Source organism: Phaseolus vulgaris, chromosome 8 (assembly GCF_000499845.2).
Source record: "Phaseolus vulgaris cultivar G19833 chromosome 8, P. vulgaris v2.0, whole genome shotgun sequence".
Lineage (NCBI taxonomy): Eukaryota > Viridiplantae > Streptophyta > Magnoliopsida > Fabales > Fabaceae > Phaseolus > Phaseolus vulgaris.
The window spans coordinates 36,857,984-36,880,902 of NC_023752.2; the positions used below are offsets into that span (position 1 = coordinate 36,857,984).

The 22,919-nt window shown below is 42.7% G+C and overlaps 1 protein-coding gene across 1 annotated transcript; it reads right to left on the minus strand.

Annotated features, from left to right (window-relative positions):
- Positions 1 to 20,874: 20,874 nt before the first annotated feature.
- On the minus strand, positions 20,875 to 21,379 carry LOC137825039 (uncharacterized). Its single transcript, XM_068630712.1, has 2 exons — positions 21,352 to 21,379; positions 20,875 to 21,263 (listed from the first exon to the last, which is right to left on the minus strand). Exons 1-2 carry the CDS (start codon positions 21,377 to 21,379, stop codon positions 20,875 to 20,877), a joined length of 417 nt encoding a protein of 138 aa, XP_068486813.1.
- Between the last annotated feature and the right edge of the window lie 1,540 nt (positions 21,380 to 22,919).

The following is a 22,919-nucleotide window of genomic DNA, read 5'->3' on the forward strand; positions in this document are numbered from 1 at the left end:
TTTCTCAAACGCTCTCACTCCTCCTTCATCAATCTTGACCCTCAACCCTTAATTGCTTAAAGGTATGATTTTTATCTCATGACTTGCTCTGGTTTCATGATTCCACTGCTCATAACATGCTATAACTGCACTGGGTCTGTTTAAGATTTCTACACTTTAGTTTTTCCCGCATTTTACACTGTTGCGTTCTTCGATTCTATTTCTCTGGTTCATTGATCCACACCGTCGCTTCTTCTGAACCCTCGTCTTTCTTCCTTTCTCCTCTCCCTTTTTAGCTTCCTTCAAGATGGCCAGAACTAAAACCACCTCCAACCCTCCTCCCAACGTTGACTACAAAGCCCTCTACCCTTGGGCTTTTGTTTACCTCCTCGCCGAGACCTCCACGCTCAGCTCTAGCGAGGACGTGAGGAAGCATCGAGATGAAGAGTCTGATCCCAAGGGCTGCGTATTTGGGAGGGAAAGTGATGCATACGTATTAGTTTGACCTTGCGCGAAGGGCGAATCGGTATGTGCTGACGATTGTGCTAGCGCTGGGGAACCCTTATTCTTCTTATACGCCACTTCAAGCAAATCAAACTCTGCTTACCGCTCACGAGCTTCGAGCGGGCGCTCTTAACTGAAGTCAACGTGGCCCCTGCCCAGCTGCACCCCAACAGCTGGGTCTTCGTGAGGGCGTTCGCGATTTTGTGCAACCACCTCGGGCACACCCCTTCAGTGACGTCTTCTTCCACTTCTTTGAAGCCAATAGCCCAAGGAAGAAGCTTTGGGTAAGCTTCAACGGGGTGGCGGGGAGAGTCCTCGTAACCCTCTTCCAGCAATCTTAAAAGGGCTTCAAAGGGAAGTTCTTTAAGGTGTACTGTAACGTCCATGACCCCACCCTATTGGATGGGTTCCCACTCTACTGGGTGGAGAAGCTAAAGTTTAAGAAGCCCATGGGTCTCGAGGAGCTGACTCCCCCCAATCGCAAACTGTGTCAGCTTCTCGCAAGCTTGGGAGCGGTCTTTAACACTACTCAACTGATTAAGTATGAGTATAGCGCCTTAGACCTCAAGGGCTATATTGGTATTGATCCCTAACCCTTTCCTGACTTTACTTATGCTTCTTGTTGCTGGGTGTATACTGTGATTATCTCCTCATGTTTCCTTGTCTTGGTGCAGGTATGGTGCTCAACGAAAAGAAGAGGAACAGAATGGCTGGGCTGATTGCTCGCCGTCAAGCGGCACTTACTGGTGCAGGTGTCTCAGCCCTCGCTGGTCCTCTAACTGTTACCCAGGATTCGCTCAGTCCAGCCCCCGGTGATAAGAATTGACTCCGAGGATGAGGACACTGGGGAGGGCCTTTTCTTCAAGAGGCTAAGGGTGGGGGTCGCGACGACTTCACTCTCTGCTACTGATGACCACCCCCCTTCATTCAGGGATAATCCCCCAGCGCCTCTTCTCCTTGCGGACTCCTCGCGCTTTAAGGCGGTGGGGAGAGCACTCCTGGGTGTGACCAAGTGCCTCCTGCCCCTGAGCTCCCCGCCATTCTCCAGCACGCCCTCAAATGCTTCCAAGAGAAGGAGGAGTTAGAATATATGGCCTTAAACGAGAAGGGGGTGAATTGTTTAAGAAAGATTTTAGTAAACTTTTAAGCTTAGAATGAAAATTCTTTTAGAAAACCTTGATTAAGGATTCAGTTTTTCAAAACAAAAAGCAAAAGCACAAAGCTGGAAAAACAATCGGTTGTTTTAACGAAACAATCGGTTGTTTATACCAGTTTTTAAATGACAAAACTGAATTTAAAGAGTTAGAGATAGAGAGATTGTACACAGTTGTTTATATTGGTTAACTCCAAACCAGAGCTACATCCAGTCTTCTCAGAAACCCTGAGGATATCCACTAAGCAACCACACCTTGAACACCTCAAGAAACACACTCTCCTTGGCCAACACTAAGATTGCTGATCTTGAACACCTCAAGAACACACAGCCAATCTCAGCAAGCACAAAAACAAATTGTTCAACAGAGTACAAAGATTACACTTGTTACAGATGAATATCTGAAATCAATACAAGTAGAATCCTATTCCAGCACCTTGATCAATCACAAACTCTTAGCAATCTCAGCTCTTTGAAAAACTCTTTAGAAAAAACTTTGTCAAAAGATACTTAATTCTCAAATATGTTTTTCTTAATATATTCAAAGATGTAGTTTGTTATCAAATCTTAACAAACTCTTAAATTGCATTAAAAGATTGGTCAAAGCATTTAAAGCTCAGTCAAACACAAAACAGTTTTTCTATTATGATTCCAAAACAAACAATCGGTTGTTTCCTTGAATCAATCAAATTTTTTGGTACTTAACAGTTTCAACCATTCAAAAACAGTTTTCAATCTTTCTCAAAACACCTAAGTATAAACAATCGGTTGTTTCGACAAAACAATCGGTTGTTTCGACAAAACAATCGGTTGTTTCAACTTAGTTTGTAAAATATTTTACTTTCATAAAGATTGAGACGCTAATTGCTTGAGATTTAATCAAAGGGTGGATTACAACATATAAACTACCCCAGAACAAAGCTTATACTAGCACAGCAACATCAAGCAAAGCAGAGGCTTCAACATCCTTCAAAGGATTTGGATTCTTCAAAACATTGAACACCACTTGGTTCAACAGGAGGCGGTGTAGGCTTTCGGCGAAGACCTGCTGAGGGATCGCATGGGCCAGAGCCTTAGGGAGTTCATTGTCAACTCCCTCACCTTCGTGAGCCAGGCGGAGGCAAGGTTGAAGGGGGAAATTGCTCTTCAAGCTCCGATCTTCGCCAACCGTGAAACGACCCTGAACCAAGAGCTGAGCAACCTCTGTCAATCAGAGATAGAGACTAAGAAGCTACTCTTCGACAAGGGTCAAAAGACCCTTTAGCTGGAGGCGAAGTGATGGCATTTCATGAAGGTCTTCTTGAATCATGTAAGAAAAGTGGTGCGGAAGCTATGAAGGTGTGTGAGCAAGATCCTCCTAAGAGTGGTGTTGATCTTGAAGGTGCATGATAGGTATGATTATAGGGAGGTTCGCCAGCCCAAGGAAAGGTGAAGGAAGTGAAGTTTAGAGCCTAGAATTCTAGGAGAAGCAAAGCTTGGCACAAAATGGCAGCATAACTTTACTCACAATAAACTTGCAAATACAAGGTGTAGGCCTTCCTATTTATAAGCTAAATGGCCGTAAGTTTTAAGCTAATGTCTAATGAAATGAAAGCCAAATTAAATGCAATTCACAAAGCACATGTGCCATGTGCTCATGACCGGCCAAACCTAGAGAGTTTCTAGAATGTTTCACTCAAATATGCTTTCTACACTACTCTAATTACTAAGGACCCCTAATGGGCCTTTATGCAACATGTACAAAGCTTTCTCTCTTCCATCCGTGGCTTCATTCAATTGGGCTTGAATATGCTTAGCCATTGACCTTGTGATAGGCCCTAGACGGTCTAGGTCTCCTCTTAGATGCTCCATGGGTAGCCTTTCCTCTTCACGTCCTAGACGCTCCTTCCTTCTAGCTAGACGCTCATCATGGTCTAGACGCTCTTCATGGTCTAGTGTTGGGCTTTGGCTTTCATGGCTAGATGTGCTTGGCCCTCCTCCATCACGAAGATCCTACCTCTGCGTAATAAAGTGATCGATCTAGAGGAGCAGGCCGAGGGGGCAAAGGCCAAGATGGCCAAACTAGAGGAGAGGGCCACTCAACGAGAGGTCCAACTTGGCCGCGTGGAGGGTGAGCTTGCCCAAAAGATCGAGCTTAAACACTTAATTAGCCTTACCTTGGTTACGCTAAAATAAGGGAATTCTTTGTTGCTGCTCTTCAACCCTGCCTTACAAGACGAGAGAAAGAGGTCCGCTAACTGTACCGATCAGGTCATCGGGTGTGATGACGTGGACAAGAGAAAGGTGGGTGGTCAAGAAGTCAACATAGTCGCCGTTTATGGAAGTGGCGTTCTGCGGTGTACATAGTCGCCGTTTATGGAAGTGGCGTTCTGTGGTGTACATAGTCGCCGTTTATGGAAGTGGCGTTCTGCGGTGTACATAGTCGCCGCTTATGGAAGTAGCGTTCTGCGGAATACATAATCGGTTGTCGCCATTTTGTGTGTCACCGACGTGTTAGATAATGGAAGACCAGGTGGTCTGACATCGCCCAAGAGATGCATCGCCCGAGAGAGGCATCGCCCAAGAAAGGCATCGCCCGAGAGAGGCTTCGCCCAAGAGAGGCTTCGCCCAAGAGAGGCATCGCCCGAGAGAGGCATCGCCAAGCAAAGACATCGCCCAAGAGGAACAGTCGCCAAAAGAAGGCGTCGTCAAGATAAGGCGTCGCCAAGAGAAGACATAGCCAAGCGGAGATATCGATGGTGTTACCCCCCGATGCCCATGGGTAGGAAAGACCGTGGAGGGGGCGACACTGTGAGGAAGCCTTGGACCTTGATAGCTCAGAACAGTAACAAAGAAAGGTGGCTTCAAGGCCATAAGTTCTAGTACCAGTAGGGGGTAAACCTGACTCGTGAAGTATCCACGCCACTGCTGGGAGACCCTGGGACAGATACGACTCATGAGAGGGCCATAACCAGGGGAAAACCACATGCATGATACGATAGAAAGGTAGATACACCCCCAGGGCGAGTGACTAGCGATTGGGGTGCATGAGTTGGCACCCAGAAAGTCACCCCACGCGCCAGAAGCACTTCGAGGAAAAAAGGCTCACACAGTGGAATAACCCTAAGTTGGGTTGCGGCGCTATGGGACCCTCTGTGCAGAATAACGATCAAGTCAGAAGGGCACGTGACGGTGCGCACGTGCTCATTAAAGGTTTCAATGAAAGTTTGCCAAGGTACGCGTTAATTCAGTTAAGATTTGAACGTTCCAAGGAATATTTTTATACGCTTTCAATGCGCTTTAGACATGAGAGATGTATAATAGGGGCCTTGGGGCGTTTGAAGGGGATCCGAGTTTTAACCTAATTCTCGCAGTTTTACACAGAGCACAAACCCTAGTTGTTTTTGTTGCGCACCCACTGTGAGCGTAAGGCAATTAGGGCAACACAGTTTTAGTCACTAAGTTATTTCTGACCACCTTCAAAGCTTTCATTTACGGTGTTCCGATACGGTGGTGCGTCACATTTGATGTTTCTCGCTAACTGACTTGATCGTCGGAGTGCAAACGGCCACGAGGGCGCCCCTTTGTTCATGTCTTATCAGGTACTCACAGACGGAGCAAAACGAAGGTGCCCTAGCTCGCGAGGACAAGCCACGCGCAAAGACGATCATGGTCAACCGGCGGGAACAATAACTAACTGCGTTCTTACTTTACTGAGTGAAAGAGATGTCTTCCTGATGCCACTGGTGCACCATGTTGTCTTCAACTTGGTGTTCTTACTCGAGAGTGAGGCATTCTCTGTGAATTATCCTATCCCAACTTCGAGGCTTCAATCCCAAGGAGAAGTTCGTAACTGACCTCGATGTAACCACATAGGTTTAGAGGACGGTTTAACCGTTGGAGCATACTGTCTCCACCTCGGCGCTCTCACTCAAGAGGGAGGCGTTCACTGTGAACCATCCTACCCGATCTCAAGACTTCTAACCGTCCTTCCCACTCTTGAGACTTCTAACCCAAGGGAAAGGTTCGTAACTGACATCGTCCTTGCTGTATGAAGTCAAGAGAGGGTTTTACTGGTGAACCCTACTGTTCAACCTTGGTGTTTTCACTCGAGGATGAGGGGAGGTGTTCTCTGCGAATCTACCTTCCCCGGTCCTGACACTTCTAACCCAAGTGAACGGTTCGTAGTTGACCTCATCCTCGCCCAAGGGCGAGAGAGGATTTTACTGGTGAACCATATTGTTCAACCTTGGCATTTTCACTTGAGGGGGGGGGGGGTGTTCTCTACGAACCTATCTTTCCTGATCTCGAGACTTCTAACCCAGGTGAATGGTTTGTAATTGCATTGTACAAAATATTCGAGAATATTTTTCAACCGAAACTTTATTAGGTGACCTCGTTAAAAAACCCTTGGAAGGGAAAAAGAGTGTCCCTTAAAAACTGCGTACAATGCAATAGTTCAACTAAAGTAAAATTTGAGGTTGGTCGCAATTCCATGTACGAGGAATCGCGCCGCCCTTTAATGTCTCAAGCCTGTATTCCCCGTTCCCAAGGGCATCTGTCACCCTGAAAGGACCATTCCACTTGGGGACAGCTTGTTCTCTAGCTGGTATGGGTGGGCCTTTCGCATCACCAGGTCGGCGACCTGGAACTGCCGAGGTCTCAGCTTGGAGCTGTACTTGTACTCCACCTTTCTCTTCAAGGCTTCAACTTTGATTCTTGCTTCCTCCCTTACTTCATCCAGTAGGTCCAGGTTCACCTTTCTCTCTTCATTGGACTCTTCAGCCACGAAGTTCTGGAAGTGTGGCAAGTTCTCCTGGATCTCTACGAGAATCATCGCGTCTAAACCATACACCAAGCGAAAGGGTGTTTCCCTGGTGGTGGACTGGGGAGTGGTGTGGTAAGCCCACACAATTCTAGGGACTTCTTCTGCACAAGTCCATTTGGCCTTCTCCAACCTTCTCTTGAGACCCCTCAGCAGAACTCGGTTCGCAGACTCAACTTGCCCATTCGTCTGGTGGTACTCGACTGATGCGAACACCTACTTTGTCCCAATTTCTGTACACAGTTTTCCCAGTTGTTGGCTTGCGAGCTGGGTGCCATTATCAGACACCAAATGTTTCGGTACTCCGAAGCGGCATACTACGTTCTTCCACACGAAGTGCTGAATCTTGTGGGTCGTAATTTGCGACACTGGTTCGGCCTCTATCCACTTTTTGAAATACTCTATGGCGACCAAGAGGTTCTTCATTTTCCGTATCACCAAAGGGAAAGGTCCCAGTATATAGACTCCTCAGGTATGGAATGGCCAAGGGTTGTAAATCGATCTGAGCTCTTCTGGTGGCGCCTTGTGCCAGTCAGCATGTTGCTAGCATTGCTTGCACTGTGTTGCGTACCTCATGCAGTCTTCCCTAATGGTTGATCAATAGTATCCCGCACGAATGGCCTTCGACGCTAGGGATCGACCACTGATATGACTCCCGCATATCCCTTCATGGAATTCTGCCATTATTCGTGCGCACTGGTCGCCACTTACAAATACCAAAATAGGGTGGGTGAACCCGTGTCTGAACAACTCTCCGTCTATGAGGGTGTACTTTGTTGAATTCTTCTTTATTTTTCTGGCCTCTGTGGGTTCCAGCGAGAGTATCCCATCAGTCAGGTAACGCTTGTAGGGCATCATCCAAAATTCTCCTCCTTCAACCAGGCAGACCTGCAATGACTCTTCCCTAGAACTGGGTATGTGCTTATCCTGGGCGTTTTAATGTCTTCTGAGTTAATGAGCGATGACTAATTTTCCTCCCTTCCGACGTGCTAACTTGGTGGACCCCTACCAGATTATCCACAGTGAAGGTTCTAGGTGTCTTCAGGGTTTACTGGATGACTGTCCTCTGTCTGCCCCCCTTGCTCGAACTAGCGAGCTTTGCTAGTAAGTTGGCTTGAGCATTCTGCTCTCTAGGAACATGTATCAACTTGAACACCGCAAACGACTTCTTCAAAACATGGACATACTCTAGATAGGCGGCCATCTGGGAGTCTTTGGCCTGGTATTCTCCTGTTACTTGGCCCGTGACTAGTAGGTAGACATTATTCGCCAGCAAACTCTGCGCACCCATCTCCTTGGCTAACAGTATTCCAGCGATAAGAGCTTCATACTCTGTCTAGTTGTTTCTGACCTTGAAAGCGAACCGTAGAGCCTGCTCGATCAATAGCCCATTCAGCCCTTCCTGGATGATGCCAGCTTCGCTGCCTTGTTGGTTAGAGGATCCATCTATAGAGAGCACCCATCGGAAGTTGGATTCTTCATGGTGCGTGTCTGCCGAGGAGAGCTCTATCACAAAATGAGCATCAACCTGGCCTTTGATAGTGCCTCTGGGCTCGTACTGCACGTCGAATTCTGATAGCTCTACTGCCCAACGTACCATTCTTCTTGCAACGTCCGGCTTCTGCAAGACCTTGCGAATGGGGAGGTCCGTCATCACCACCACAGTAAAGCTCTGGAAGTAGTGGCGGAGTCTCCTCGTTGAGAACACCACTGCCAAGGCTGCCTTCTCTAGGGCCTGGTACCTCACCTCAAGCCCCTGCAATACTTTGTGAGGAAAGTATATTGGCTTTTGTACTTGGTCTTGTTCCTGCACGAGAACCGAACTGATTGCCCGATCAGTGACCGCAAAGTATAGGTGAAGCGGCGTGCCCAACTACGGTTTGCATAACGCTGGAGGATTGGCCAGGTACTCCTTTAGCTTGAGGAACGCCTTTTCACACTTATATGAACCTACTGTTCCTCCTCAGGCACTGGAAATACGGGTGACCTTTATCCCCTCCAGCTGATACGAATCTGGACAGAGCGGCCTTCCGCCGTGTCAACTGTTGCACCTCCTTGACTAATATCGGGCTTGATGTGATTCCACTAGCCATATAGAGAATGATTCTTGACATTCTTAGGAATCACCTTGAGTTGGACATTATAGAGGCACTTTTCTTAGAGTTGGATCATTGTTCTAAGACAAGAACTCACCAAAAACTAGTACCAAATCCTAAACTCATTTGGATGTTCCACATATTGTCAAATTGAACCAACAAAAAGCGGTAAAACTAAGAAGTACCGAACAGAATTGCATAAGAACACATTTGAACCGAACAAAGTGAAAATTAAAAGGCAAGAACAGAAAATAGGTGCTGGAAAAACAGAATAGCCGAACCAAACAACAAGACAACAAGCTTAGAACAAAGAATTAACAAAGAAGAAAGGAAGGAGAGAAGAAATGCTCATGAAGATGGAAGGATGATGGATGATCTCGCCACTAGAAGTGTGGAATGCTCCTAGATGAGAGTGATGCCGCCACTTGAGGACTCCATTGATTCATCAAGATAAGACTAGAGAAGAAGGCTCAAAAGCTCTCCAAAGTTCACTCAAAATTTGAGTAGAGTTTTCTTAGATTAATTCCAATCTGAATTTTACAAAGAGAGCACCTCTATTTATAGCCTAAGGTGCTGAAAATGCAAGCTAAAACAATTCAAATTTCCCTCCTAAAGCTAGCTAAAACCGGCGCCTATTTCAAGCCATGAGGAAGGTGTGACTCCTTCCTTCACTTTCGCACCTCCTATTCTACTTCTACACCTATCTACTAACACCCCCCCCTAAAGCTCCTAACTAAAGCCTAAAAGATGCTATAACAAAAGAGGTTTCTAAAGTTTCCCTCTAAGCACCTTCAACTAAAGAAATTACAAAAATAGAAAATAAATGTCCTCTAGTTCCTAAAGCTTTAAACATGCTTCTTATAAGCCTTTGAGGTGGACTTTGACCTCCATGGGCGTCTTCTATTTGTGCCTCCACCTCCTCTTGATCTTGTTGATTGGCCTCTACGTTCTCTTGATCTTGATCTCCATCATACTCCCCGAGTTGGAGAGAATTCGACCACGAATTCTGGAGACCTACAGAAAAAGGAGTTAGATCGCTGACATTAAAAGTATGACTACCTAAGAATGTATCAGGCATATCTAACTCATAAGCATTGTCATTAATCCTCTTGAGGATTTGGAAAGGTCCATCCCCTCGAGGCATTAGTTTGGACTTCCTTTGAGTAGGAAAACGATCCTTCCTCAAGTGAAGCCAAACCCAATCGCCCTCATCAAACAACAATGCTTTTCTCCTTTTATTGGCAAGTTCAGCATACTTGCCAACCTTCTTCTCAATTCTCTTCTTGATGTCTTTATGCAAAGTTTTCACCAAAGAAGCCTTTTCATCCCCATCTTTGCACAAGACATCTCCAAGAAGGGGAATAGGAAGAAGATCAAGAGGTGTTAGGGGATTAAACCCATAGACCACCTCAAAAGGAGAATGTGAGGTGGTAGAATTTACTACTCGATTATATGCAAACTCAACATGGGGTAGTAAATTCTCCCACACTCTAGGATTCCCCGAAATAAAACATCTCAACAGTTGTCCCAAAGTTCTATTCACCACCTCGGTTTGACCATCAGTTTGTGGGTGGCAAGTGGTAGAAAATAAAAGCTTAGTTCCAAGCTTGCCCCACAAGGTCTTCCAGGCATGCTAAGTGACTCAAGAACTTAGGATCTCTATCGGACACTATAGACCTAGGAATCCCATGCAAGCGAACCACTTCTTGGAAGAAGAGGTTTGCAATGTGGCATGCATCATCCACTTTGTGGCAAGGAATAAAGTGAGCCATTTTTGAAAAACGATCCACTACCACAAAAATGGAGTCCTTTCCCTTTGATGTCTTGGGTAAGCCTAAGATGAAATCCATAGATATATCTACCCAAGGCATTGAAGGGATAGGAAGAGGAGTATATAGACCATAGGGATGCATCTTAGACTTAGCTTTGCGGCAAGCTATGCATTTATCACACAAACTATGAACATGTTTATGCATATGAGGCCAAAAGAAATGTTCATGCAACACATCCAAAGTTTTAGCAATCCCAAAATGTCCCATTAAACCCCCCTCATGAGCTTCTCTAACAAGAGATAATCTAATAGAGCATTGAGGAACACAAAGACGTTTTCCTTTAAAAAGAAAGCCATCTTGTATAAAAAAATCTGTGTCCTCCCTTAAGACACTCTTGATAGATGGAAGAAAAATCAAGGTCATCATGATAAAGTTCCTTAATGTGATCAAAACCAAGATATTGAGAGTTTAAAAGATTTAGCAAGGTGTATCTTCTAGAAAGAGCATCCGCCACAATATTTACTTTGCCTTGCTTGTGTTTGATCACATAAGGAAATTGCTCAATGAATTCCACCCACTTAGCATGCCTCTTGTTAAGTTTGTTTTGGCTTTTCAAATATTTAAGAGATTCATGATCACTATGTATCACAAACTCTTTGGGAAAAAGATAGTGTTGTCAAGTAAACAAAGCCCTAACAAGTGCATATAATTCCTTATCATAGGTGGAATAGTTGAGATGACTTCCCTTCAATTTCTCACTAAAATAGGCTATGGGGTGGCCCTCTTGAAGGAGAACAGCCCCAATACCTATGCTTGAAGCATCACACTCAATCTCAAATGTCTTAGTGAAATTAGGAAGGGCCAAGATGGGAGCATTAGTCAATTTTTCTTTCAAAGTATCAAAAGCATTTTGTTGTGCTTCTCCCCAATGAAAGACCACATCCTTTTTCGCTATGTCATTGAGTGGTGCGGCAATGGTACCAAAGTTTGGGACAAATCTTCTATAGAAAGAAGCAAGTCCATGAAAACTTCGGACCTCATTCAAAGATTTTGGTGTAGGCCAATTTTGATGGCCACCACCTTTGTTTTGTCCACATGGACCCCTTTACAACTCACAACAAACCCTAGGAATTCTATATGATCAAGAGCAAACATACATTTAGCAAGGTTAGCATACAAATGTTCCTTCCTAAGGGTTTCTAAAACTTGCCTAACATGCAACCTATGGTCATTCAAAGATAAGCTATAAATGAGAATGTCATCAAAATAAACAACAACAAACTTACCAATGAAAGGTCTAAGAACATGATGCATGAGGCGCATGAAAGTACTTGGTGCATTAGTTAGGCCAAAAGGCATGACTAACCACTCATATAAACCAAAGTTGGTTTTAAAAGCCGTCTTCCATTCATCACCCGGTTTGATACGGATTTGATTGTAGCCGCTTTTAAGATCAATCTTTGAAAAGATTTTAGAACCATGTAATTCATCCAACAAATCATCTAGTCTAGGTATGGGATGCCTATACTTAATGGTTATGTTATTTATGGCCCTACAATCCGAACACATTCGCCATGTGCCATCCTTTTTTGGCACTAAGATGATAGGCATAGCACAAGGACTCATGCTATCTTGCACCCACCCTTTCTCAATCAAAGCCTCAACTTGTTGGCGAATTTCCTTGGTTTCACTTGGATTGGTCCTATATGCTGGACGGTTTGGTAAAGAAGAGCCCGGTATCAAATCAATTTGGTGCTCAATCCCTCTCAAAGGTGGAAGTCCATTTGGAGGATCTTGAAACACATCTTGGAACTCTTCTACCAAATTTTCCAAGCAATGAGGACTATCAACAAGTGTTTCTACTCTAAGAGTTCTAGGGATGGCTAAGAAAAGAGGATGATGAGCCACTATTTCCCTTTCAATGTCACGCCTATACACAAGGAGTGTAGACTTAGAACTCTTATCTTTTTTATCTTTTTTATCTTTTTTATCTTTTTCACTCTCCCTCTTTTTCTTCATGATAACTTGGTCCTCATGGACTTCTCTTGGAGAGAGAGATTTTAAAGTAACCTTGTGACCATGGAATTCAAAAGATAGTTTATTGGTAAAGCCATCATGTAAAACTTTTCTATCAAATTGCCAAGGCCTTCCCAAAAGAACATGAGTGGCTTCCATGGGCACAACATCACATAATACCTCATCTTTGTATTTTCCAATGGAGAAATGGATGAGGACTTGTTTATTGACAATTATTTCTCCTACTTCACTAAGCCATTGTAATTTGTAGGGCTTTGTATGAGAGATAGTAGGCAATCCAAGCTTATCTACTACTCTTGTACTAGCCACATTTGCACAACTACCCCCATCCACTATCAAGGAACAAATGTTGTTTTGAATAAGACATCTTGTATGGAAAATATTTTCCCTTTGACTTTCATCAAAAGGTTGTGAAACTTGTCCAAGAAGTCTTCTCACAACTAACAAGTCCCCTTCAAGTGGACATTCGCTCTCTTCCTCACTAGATGCATGAGAATGCAATGAATGCTTAGGAGAATCCGAATCATGCTCACTAACTACAATGCCCTCATGCATGTACATACTTCGTTTGGAAGGACAATTTGCAGCAATATGACCATAACCCATACATTTAAAGCATTTAGTATTAGAAGTTCTAGTGGGAGATTTAGGCCTAGAAGTAGATGGCTTAGATTCCTTGGGTTTGAAAGAAGAATCTTTGGAAGGATGTTTAGAAAAAGAAGTTTTGTTTCTCCAAGACTTGGAGTAGTATCCATCATTGGAAGCATTTTTAAAAGAGTTTTTCTTAGCAAGTTGGGCTTCCACCTTCATTGCAAGATGAACTAAAGAGCCCAATGATGAATACTCTTGTAACTCAACAATGTCTTGAATATCCTTCCTAAGACCACTCACAAACCTAGCAACCATGGCTTCTTCAGTTTCTTCTAATTCAATTTTAAGCACAAGCGTCTCAAGCTCCTTATAATATTCATCCACATTTAACGTGCCTTGTTGAAACCGTTGGAGTCTCAACATGAGGTCTTTCCTAAAATGTGGGGGCACAAACCTAGCGCGCATATGATCCTTCAAAGAGTTCCAAGAGTCCACGGGAGGACCCTTGTGATAGATAATGTCCTTTACAATTCCATGCCACCATTTCATGGCATAATCACTAAACTCTAGGGTGGCTAGCTTAAGCTTATGCTCATCTTGGATCTCATGGATCTCAAAAATTTGTTCACACTTAGCCTCCCAATCTAAATATACATTTGGATCACTAGAGCCATTAAAACAAGGTAGCTCGACCGAAGGAAGCCTAGACTTTGCATCATGATAGAAGCCATTGCCGTAGTGAGTTCTTTCCCCTTGGTGATGATGTCTTTGTCCATGGACTTGGGGTGGAGTTCTCCTTCTCCTATGATCATCTTCACGACCAAAGTCATTGGAAGAAGCTCTTGTTGAAGGTCTATGATGCTTATCATGAATTGAAGGAGATGGTCTAGCTTGTTGCACCTCCATCTTTTGCAATTTCTCCTCCAACCGTCTAATGGTTCTTTGAGCTTCATGTAATTCACCAAGGATTGAAGCTTTGGAAGGAGAATTCTGCTTGTATGATGCATCACTTGAAAATCCAGCCATTTGGAATTAAAAACAGCAAACACACAAAAACAGCAAACAAGTTAAAAAATTAGCAAAACAGTGAGTGTTTCAAAGTAAACTGCCGAAGTGAAATGAGGCTGAAAAAGAGATCACTCTCAAAGAAATAATGTTCTTGCACCAATCTGATCTTGAGGCCTTGGAATCCTCAAATGAAATATGTCAAAGCAAGCACACCAATCTCAATAGCAACCACCACAAAACCAAAGAAACAATAAAGACAAACAAGAAAAGGTATAAGCAAAGAAAGGTAATTGCAAAAGGAATACTATATGTAAGACAAACTGAAAGAGTAAGAATGAAAGACAATCAAGAAAAATAAAGAACTCAATGAGAAAAGTAGGCACACAAAAGAATACTTAAGGAAAAGCACTAGAGTAGATGAAGAAAACAAAAATTTAGCTACTGGAAAAAGTTTTTTTAATGCAAACTGTGCTTGATATTCACTGATTTAACTGGAATGATGTAGAGCGAACTGGATTATGAAATTTAAACCACAGAAACTTCAAGATGTTAACTCAATAATGGCACTGGAATCAATTAAAAACAGTAAGCCAATTAATTGAGATAAATTTTTTAAAATCCCTGCCAGATTACCGTATTCTTTTCGGCAGAATTGTACACTTTTTTATTTTATTTATCATTTTTTGTGTACTTTGAATATTTGAATGATTCTTTTTTCTACTCTTTTCTAACACTTTGAATATCACAAATCCAGAATTTCAGAATTTTCCAGTGAGTAAATCAATTGCAATAAGGAAAAACAGTAAGCACTTTTTTTTAGAAACAGAGGAATCCTAATAGGAATAAAAAACAGAATTATGAACTAGCAAAGACATAATGGAAAATGATGTATTGGAACTTGTATAGGTCTAGAATACAAGTATGAACTCAATTCTAAAAAGAAAAATGCACAAAGGATCAATATCAATTCAGAAAATTATATGACACCAAAGCAAGAAACAATCAAAGCAATAAAAGTACTACTAGAAGTAATGACAATTATGGAATAACATGACTAAGACAAAACTTGAGATGATTACAAAATTAAAAGACACATCACAAATTTTAACAACAAGTGAAAGGAAGCTTAAGGTAAACTCTAGGAAGGATAATGCCATTCCAAAAGCGCAACCATACTCATAAGAAGAATGAGTGCCATAAACCTTTTCACAAGCACTTGGTGTAAAAGAAAAAAACAGCAAGAATACTCAAGTAAAAATCTAAAACAGAAACTTAAATTGCAAGAAAATTAAAGAGCTCTTGAAATTAAAGTGCACACAACTCGACAATTAAACAAGAAGAACCTAAGACTCATGATACCACATTATGTGATTCCACTAGCCATATAGAGAATGATTCTTGACATTCTTAGGAATCACCTTGAGTTGGACATTATAGAGGCACTTTTCTTAGAGTTGGATTATTGTTCTAAGACAAGAACTCACCAAAAACTAGTACCAAATCCCAAACTCATTTGGATGTTCCACATATTGTCAAATTGAACCAACAAAAAGAGGTAAAACTAAGAAGTACCGAACAGAATTGCATAAGAACACATTTGAACCGAACAAAGTGAAAATTAAAAGGCAAGAACAGAAAATAGGTGCTGGAAAAACAGAATAGCCGAACCAAACAACAAGACAACAAGCTTAGAACAAAGAATTAACAAAGAAGAAAGGAAGGAGAGAAGAAATGCTCATGAAGATGGAAGGATGATGGATGATCTCGCCACTAGAAGTGTGGAATGCTCCTAGATGAGAGTGATGCCGCCACTTGAGGACTCCATTGATCCATCAAGATAAGACTAGAGAAGAAGGCTCAAAAGCTCTCCAAAGTTCACTCAAAATTTGAGTAGAGTTTTCTTAGATTAATTCCTAAAGATTTAAACATGCTTCTTGTAAGCCTTTGAGGTGGACTTTGACCTCCATGGGCGTCTTCTATTTGTGCCTCCACCTCCTCTTGATCTTGTTGATTGGCCTCTACGTTCTTTTGATCTTGATCTCCATCAGGGCTCCTCATTGCGAGGATTGCGGCGCACATCTCAGGGTTCGCCTCTATCCCATGCTCGGTGAGTAGGAAGCCTAAGAACTTGCCCGCTTCCACCCCGAACACACACTTCTCAGGGTTCAGCTTCAGTCTATATTTAGCTATCGTCGTGAATAGCTCTTCTAGATCAGCGACGTGCTGATCTTTTTCCTGCGAGGTCACCACCATATCATCCACATATGCTTGCACATTTCGCCCTATCCTGGGCGCGAGTACCCTGTCCATCAGCCTCTGGTAGGTGGCACCTGCGTTCTTCAGTCCAAAGGGCATCACTGTGTAATAGTAGCAAGACAGCTCTGTCATGAACGCCGTCTTGCACTCATCCCTAGGATGCATCTTGATCTGGTTGTACACAGAAAAGGCATCCAGGAAGTTGAGCAACTTGCAATCTGAGGCACTGTCTACCAAAGCATCGATGCTTGGAAAGGGGTAGGAATCCTTGGGGCAGGCCTTGTTGAGGTCAGTGAAGTCTACGAACATCCTCTACGTTTGCCAGCCACTCTGGGTACTGAATCTCCCTGATGTGGCTAACGCTCAGCAACTTCCGCGTTTCTTCTTTGATGACCTGTCACCTTTCCTCGTTGAACTTTCTCCTCCATGGGCGAACAGGTCGGACCTGGGGGTCCATTATAAGATGATGGCATAGGAAGTCGGGGTCTATGCCAAGCATATCCGAGGCCGACCACGCGAAGGCATCCAGGTGTCGTGCTATGACTTCGGCAATCTAGTCCTGCGTCCCTTGGCCTAGAGACTTGCTAAGGTTAAACATTCTGCCACCGATCTCCCTCTCCAAGACGTCTTCTGCTAGTTTGGTCGCCTCTTCCGGGCGACCCTTTCTTCACTTGGGGGCGGGTGGTGACAGTGTACACTCCTCTCTTTGTTTTAAGGATATTCTCATAGCATCTCTTAGCCTCATTCTGGTCTGATCCGATGGTTATCACTGTTCCCCCCAAGGAAGGTAGTTTCATCTTCATGTGCCTTGTTAACGTTATCACTCTCAGTCTGTTCATGGCAGGTCTTCCCAATAGTATGTTGTAAGCCGAGGGAGCATTTACAGCAAGGTACCTAATGTTCTCTGTGTAGGTAGCTACATCATCCGTGAAGGTGGTCATCAGCTCTATGTGTCACCGCACTTCTACCTGGTCTCCAGCAAATCCATACAAGCAGCCGGTGTAAGGCCTCATCTGGTCGGGAGACAACTGCAATTTGTTGAAGGTTGACCAGAACATCACATCTATCGAGCTTCCCTGGTCCACTAGGAAACGGTGCATCTTCCTTCCTGTTGTTACTACTGAGATCACCACTGGTCATTGTCGTGGGGGACTACATCTCGGAGGTGGGCCTTGGTGAAGACGAGATCGATGTCAAGAGCCTGGTCTTCCTCTTGTACCTCTATTGTCATCACCGCTCGTGTGTATTTCTTCCACTGAGAGGCAGTGCATCCTCCTCCCGAGAAGCATCCTGAAATGGTTTGAATTTCACCATGAACGGGCATCTCGTGCCCTTGATCACCCTCTGGCGCTGCCAACGTCTGAACCCCTTGCAGCTCTTGCAAGTAGTCCTTTAGGAAGCCATTCTTCACCAGTTCGTCCGACTGGTGTCCAAGTGACAAGCAGTTACGTATGGGGTGGTCGTATGCTTGGTGGAACTCACACCAAGCGTTCTTGCTGGGGCCCAATCTCTTGTCAATTTTCAGGGGCATCTTCAGTCTCTCCGCTATGTAGGGAATAGTGATCAACTCCTTCAATTCTACTAGGAAGGTGTGCCTGGGGGCGCATCCACCCTTGCGCGTGCCTTGGTTTGGGGCTTCCTGGCCTCATAAGGTTGCTGCTTCCCTGGGACCTTCTTTTCTGTCGTCCCTTCATTTACCCTCATGGGCGGACGGGGGCAATGCTTCCGCGCTTCTCCGTGACTTCCCCTTCTGCGACGATATGGGCTACCGTTCGCCGCCTGATCTCGCAAAAGGTTTTGGGGCGACACCTGATGAGTGACTCACTGAAGGGTTCCAGTATGATTCCCTTCCTGAAAGCGTGCACCATCATATCCTCGTCGTTGGTGTGCAGCCTCATCACCTGTGCCCCAAATTGGTTGAGGAAGTTCTTCAAGGATTCTCCCTGGTACTGTCTTACATCAAAAAAATCGTAAGAGGCTGACGGGGGAGTCTGATTGACGATGTATTGCTTCCTGAACAGCGTAGAAAACTGCAAAAATGACATTACATGTCCTTCAGGGAGGCTAACGAACCAGACTAGCGTTGTGCATGTCAGCCTGCTCATGAACAACTTGCAACAGATCCCCGAGACAGCATAATCTGGGTGTGGAAGGCCGTGAGATGAGCCTTTGGGTCCTCTACACCTGTAAAGGCGGGTTTAGGACCTACGAACGTGGCTGGTATCACGGTGTCCATGATCACTTGCGAGAATGGCATTAGGAAAGCCTTGGGTGGTGTAGGCAGGGCTCGCTCATCCACCACTCGTTCCCCTACTTGTTGCAAATTCCTTCGCAGTTCCTCGTTGGTCTTGTGCAGTTCTTCGTTCCTTGCTTGCGACGCAGCCAGATCAACCTGGATGCGTTCCTGATCCATTTTGGACGCCGCCACCGTCTCTTGAAGGGCGTGCATCGTCTCCATGATCTGCTGCAATATGATGTTTTCCCCTCCGTTTGGTGCGACGGATCCTTGCCTCGTGTTCCTAATTTGTGAATGGGACCAAATTTTAATAAGGCCCCACGGTGGGCGCCAAATGTTCTTGTGGTTGACTTGTTTGCCGGTTGACTCTAACAACGATCCCACACCCTCTTATCTCTGCCTTGGTTCATGCTTTCTTAGATCAAAACACTTTGTTCCTGCAAAGACAAAAGGGGCGCCCTAGAGGTCGTTTGCACTCTGACGCTCAAGTCAATACTGGGGCTAAAAAACAGTCTGTGAATGTAATAGTTCTAATCTAAAAAACTGCGTACCTTGTGGGTTTTCTTACTACCTTTTATATAGTCTAGGGTTTCTTCTATTTCCGTTACCCATATTTAGGGTTTCTGGAGGCTTGCCCCTGCGCCGCTATTACCCAATCTTAGTGTAATCTAGCGCGTAAGGCTCCCCTTGCTGGAGTGCAACCTCTAACGGAATGGCCACCTGGATACCAACTTGTGCACCAAATCTCTGGGGCCATCCCCCTATTCATGGAAACAAGACTGCAACTTGCTAACATATTCATAAAACCTTTGCCAAGAGACAGGTTTTTCTTTTTAAGAAATGAGTTAGGCATTCTTGATTCACAAACTCTTTCTTCAATCTATTTTTATCTCTTCCTAATTCTATTTCTCAAGACAAATAGGGGGAGAATATGGTTTATGTGTTGTCTTAAAACTGTTATAACTTTGTTTTAAGTATGCTTTTAATTTCTGCTGCATATGTTGTTTGATTTGGTGTTGCAGTTTAGATGTTTTTGGCATAGTTTAAGGCTGGTTTTTCTACTCTTGTGGTTATGTAGAAAACTAGTTAATGTGTCATCATAACCTGCTATTAGAGATGCTCTGGATTGCATAGTTTTTGTTTTGCATGTGCTGTTTCAGATTCAAACAAGACCAACACAAGCAACCAGGGATTTATCTTCATCAAATAGGGGGAGATTGTTGATCTCAAGTGATCAAGAGCTTTTGAAGAATCCAAATCCAAGGTGTTTCATGAAAGGCTGGTGTTGTTGCTGTGTGTGGGTGGGATCTCAGTAGAATAAAGTGTGATCCATTTTGAAATTAAATGTTTTTCAAACTAAGTGAAAAACAACCTGTTGTTTTTTCGAATCAACCGGTTGTTTTACTCTTAGAGGTTTAGAAAAAGGTTGAAAGTTGTTTGACTTGGTTGACTTAACTGTCAAACCAAATCAATTAGTTGTTTCGTGTTTCAATCGATTGTTTCTTTGAAAATGCTAACAAAATTCATTTTTGAATGGTGAATCTGTCTTAAATCATTTCTAACTAAATATGCTCATTCATTAAATGTTTTGACCAATCTTTAGAAAATATAAATACTTTGTTATATGTTTCTGAAGGGTAAAAAAAAGTTTTGAGAAATTCAGTTTGACAAATTTGATCTCAAGTTTTCAAGATTCACATCAAGCTTTGGATTTTCAAGTGAGAGTGGAATAGGATTGCAATTGTATTCTTTTCAATTGAACATTGATTAGGTGTAAGCCTTTCTCAATCTTCTGTATTTCTGTTGTTGTATTGCCATGGAGTGTTGTGTGTTCTTGAGGTGTTCAAGATCAATACTCTTGGTGTGGTTTGCCAAAGGTAGTGTGTTTCTTAAGGGGTTCAAGGTCACTACTTTGGTGTGTGAAGTTTTGTAACCTGGTTTGGTTGCTTAGTGGATTACCCAGTGGTTTCTGGGAACTGGATTTAGCTCTTGTTGTAAGAGTAAATCAGTATAAACTGCTTGTGTGCATTTCTCTTTCTCTGAACTCCTTTAAATTCTGTTTTTAAGTTGTTTAAGTTTTAACTGGTATAAAGAACCAATTGATTCAAAGAAACAACCGATTGTTTTTCTATGTTTACTTTAAAACAGATTGTGTTGTTGGCTAACTTGATTCCTCTTCTGGATTTTTTCACTGAGTTTCATTAAAACTTCAAAAGTTTTCGAAAATCTTTTATAGACAATTCACACCACCCCCCCCCCCCCTTGTTTAAGGCCATATATTTTAACACCAACCTATTCATCTCAAGCTCATGCTGCCTTAGCTTACCAAACAAGGAAGCTATTGTCATGGATGTTAAATCCTCTGAGTCAAAAATAGCAGTGACCTTTGGCTACGATGACCTTCCAAGACACTTCAAGATCTTGATGTTCAGCTCCTCTTAGTCAAAGTTATTTCCAAGGCTCATCAACTGGTTCACAATGTGGGAAAACCGTTTTTGCACATCACAGATTGTCTCCCCTTTCTGCATTCTGAATAACTCATACTCTTGGATGAGAACATGTTTTCTTGCCCTCTTAACATCATTAGTTCCTTCATGTGTGATTTCAAGGATGTCCCACATCTCCTTTGCTGAAGTGCATTGTGATACCCTAAAAAACTCATCACAGCTCAAAGCAGAGGTTATAATATTTTTAGCAATCCAATCAATTTTTTCTTTCTTGCTATCAGCCTCAGTCCATTCAGATGAAGGCTTATCAACTAAGACATCATCTTTTTTAACTTGGGGAATAAAAGGATCATTTTCAATTGCTTCCCAAATACCTTTATCTGTGGAATGCATAAAAATCTTCATCCTAACTTTCCAAAACTGGTAATTCACACCACAAAAACAGTTGTGGTCTGTTTATAGAAGCACCTTCCCCAAAAGGTAGTTTATCAGCCATTAAAACAGTTTTCAGAAAAACAGAACTTGAATATTTTTCAAGAACCTAGCTCTTGATCCCAATTCTTGGGATTAATGGCTTAAACAAGAGGGAGGTGAATTCTTTTTCAAAAGATTTTCGAAAAGATTGGATAACAATGAAGTTTTAACAACAATCATAGAAGAAGTAATTAAGGAAGACAATCGAACAAGGTAATTGAAACTGTTTGCAGAATTTCAATCGGTTAAAACTTCGTTTTAATCAGTTGTTTATGGCAGCAACAATAACTAAATCAAAACAAACAGTTTATAAGGAGTGAGAGAGAGAGAGATTACACAGCCAATTTATACTGGTTCACTCAACCCTGAGCTACATCCAGTTCCTAGAACAACCACTGGGTTTCCACTAGTAATCAATCACAGATTACACACACTCAAAGCCACAAAGAGGTGTTCTTGAAACCACAAGAGCACTCACCCTCATTGCCTTCACACAACCTTAGTCAGAACAACCTCTGACCTTACAGGTTTACACACTTCACAATTATAGAAAAGAAACTATTACAAGAATCAGAAAGGAACATATTACACCTGGATTTACAGGAATCACAGAGCTCCTAAGATCAGGCCTTGAACCATTGCACAGCTACTTAGCAATCTTGCAAAACTTTGATTTGAATCTCTTTTCAAAAACAATTTCAATCTCACTCTCTTGTTGTTGTGTTATATGTTTTTGAAATCCAAAGATAAACCATATTTTATAACTCTTAAAACTAGTCGTTCTAGGCAGTCAATCATGAGCCAAAACAATTTTAATTCAACTAAAAACATATCCAACAGGTTTTTGAAAAGCTGTTATGAAATGTGACAATCAACCGGTTGAAATGTTATTTTAACCGGTTGAATTGGTTAGACAGTTAGTTAACCAAGTCAAAAATAGTTTTGAAAACCTTCAATCAAACTAAGTGACAAACAACCGATTATATCGTGGTTTCAACCGGTTGTTTTTCTCTTTGCTTAGAAAAACACTTTTCTCTTTTAAAATAGATTGAACTAGATTGTGCAAAGGAATGATCTTTACAAGAATTCTAAACACCCTAGTCTAAGCTCTTAACCAAAAGCAGCACAACATAAACCTTCAACACATATTTTGATCATCAAAACTTCCATGTTCTACATAAGTGACTAGGGAATTTCAGGTTAAGGATCCTTATTTGGATAGATATTTGAGATTCGTTAGGGTATTTTCAAAAGAGTTTGATTTCTTCACGATAGTACACATCCCCGAAGAACTAAACTTTAGAGCTGGTTTGTTATCCAAGTTGGCTAGCTCATCCAAATCGGGAAGCAACCAAAGTCATACAAGAGACTGTTAAGGTTTCTAGGGTAACTTTTGGGAAAGAGGAGGAGAAATCCCAGGTCCTTCTTTTACAAGGAGCAGTAGTTGATACATGGATGACTCCTTACATCAGATTTTTATCCAAAAATACACTACTGGATGATGAGAGCAAAACCAAATAGGTAAAAAAAAAATTTTCTTAGTTTACAATGATTGATGGATA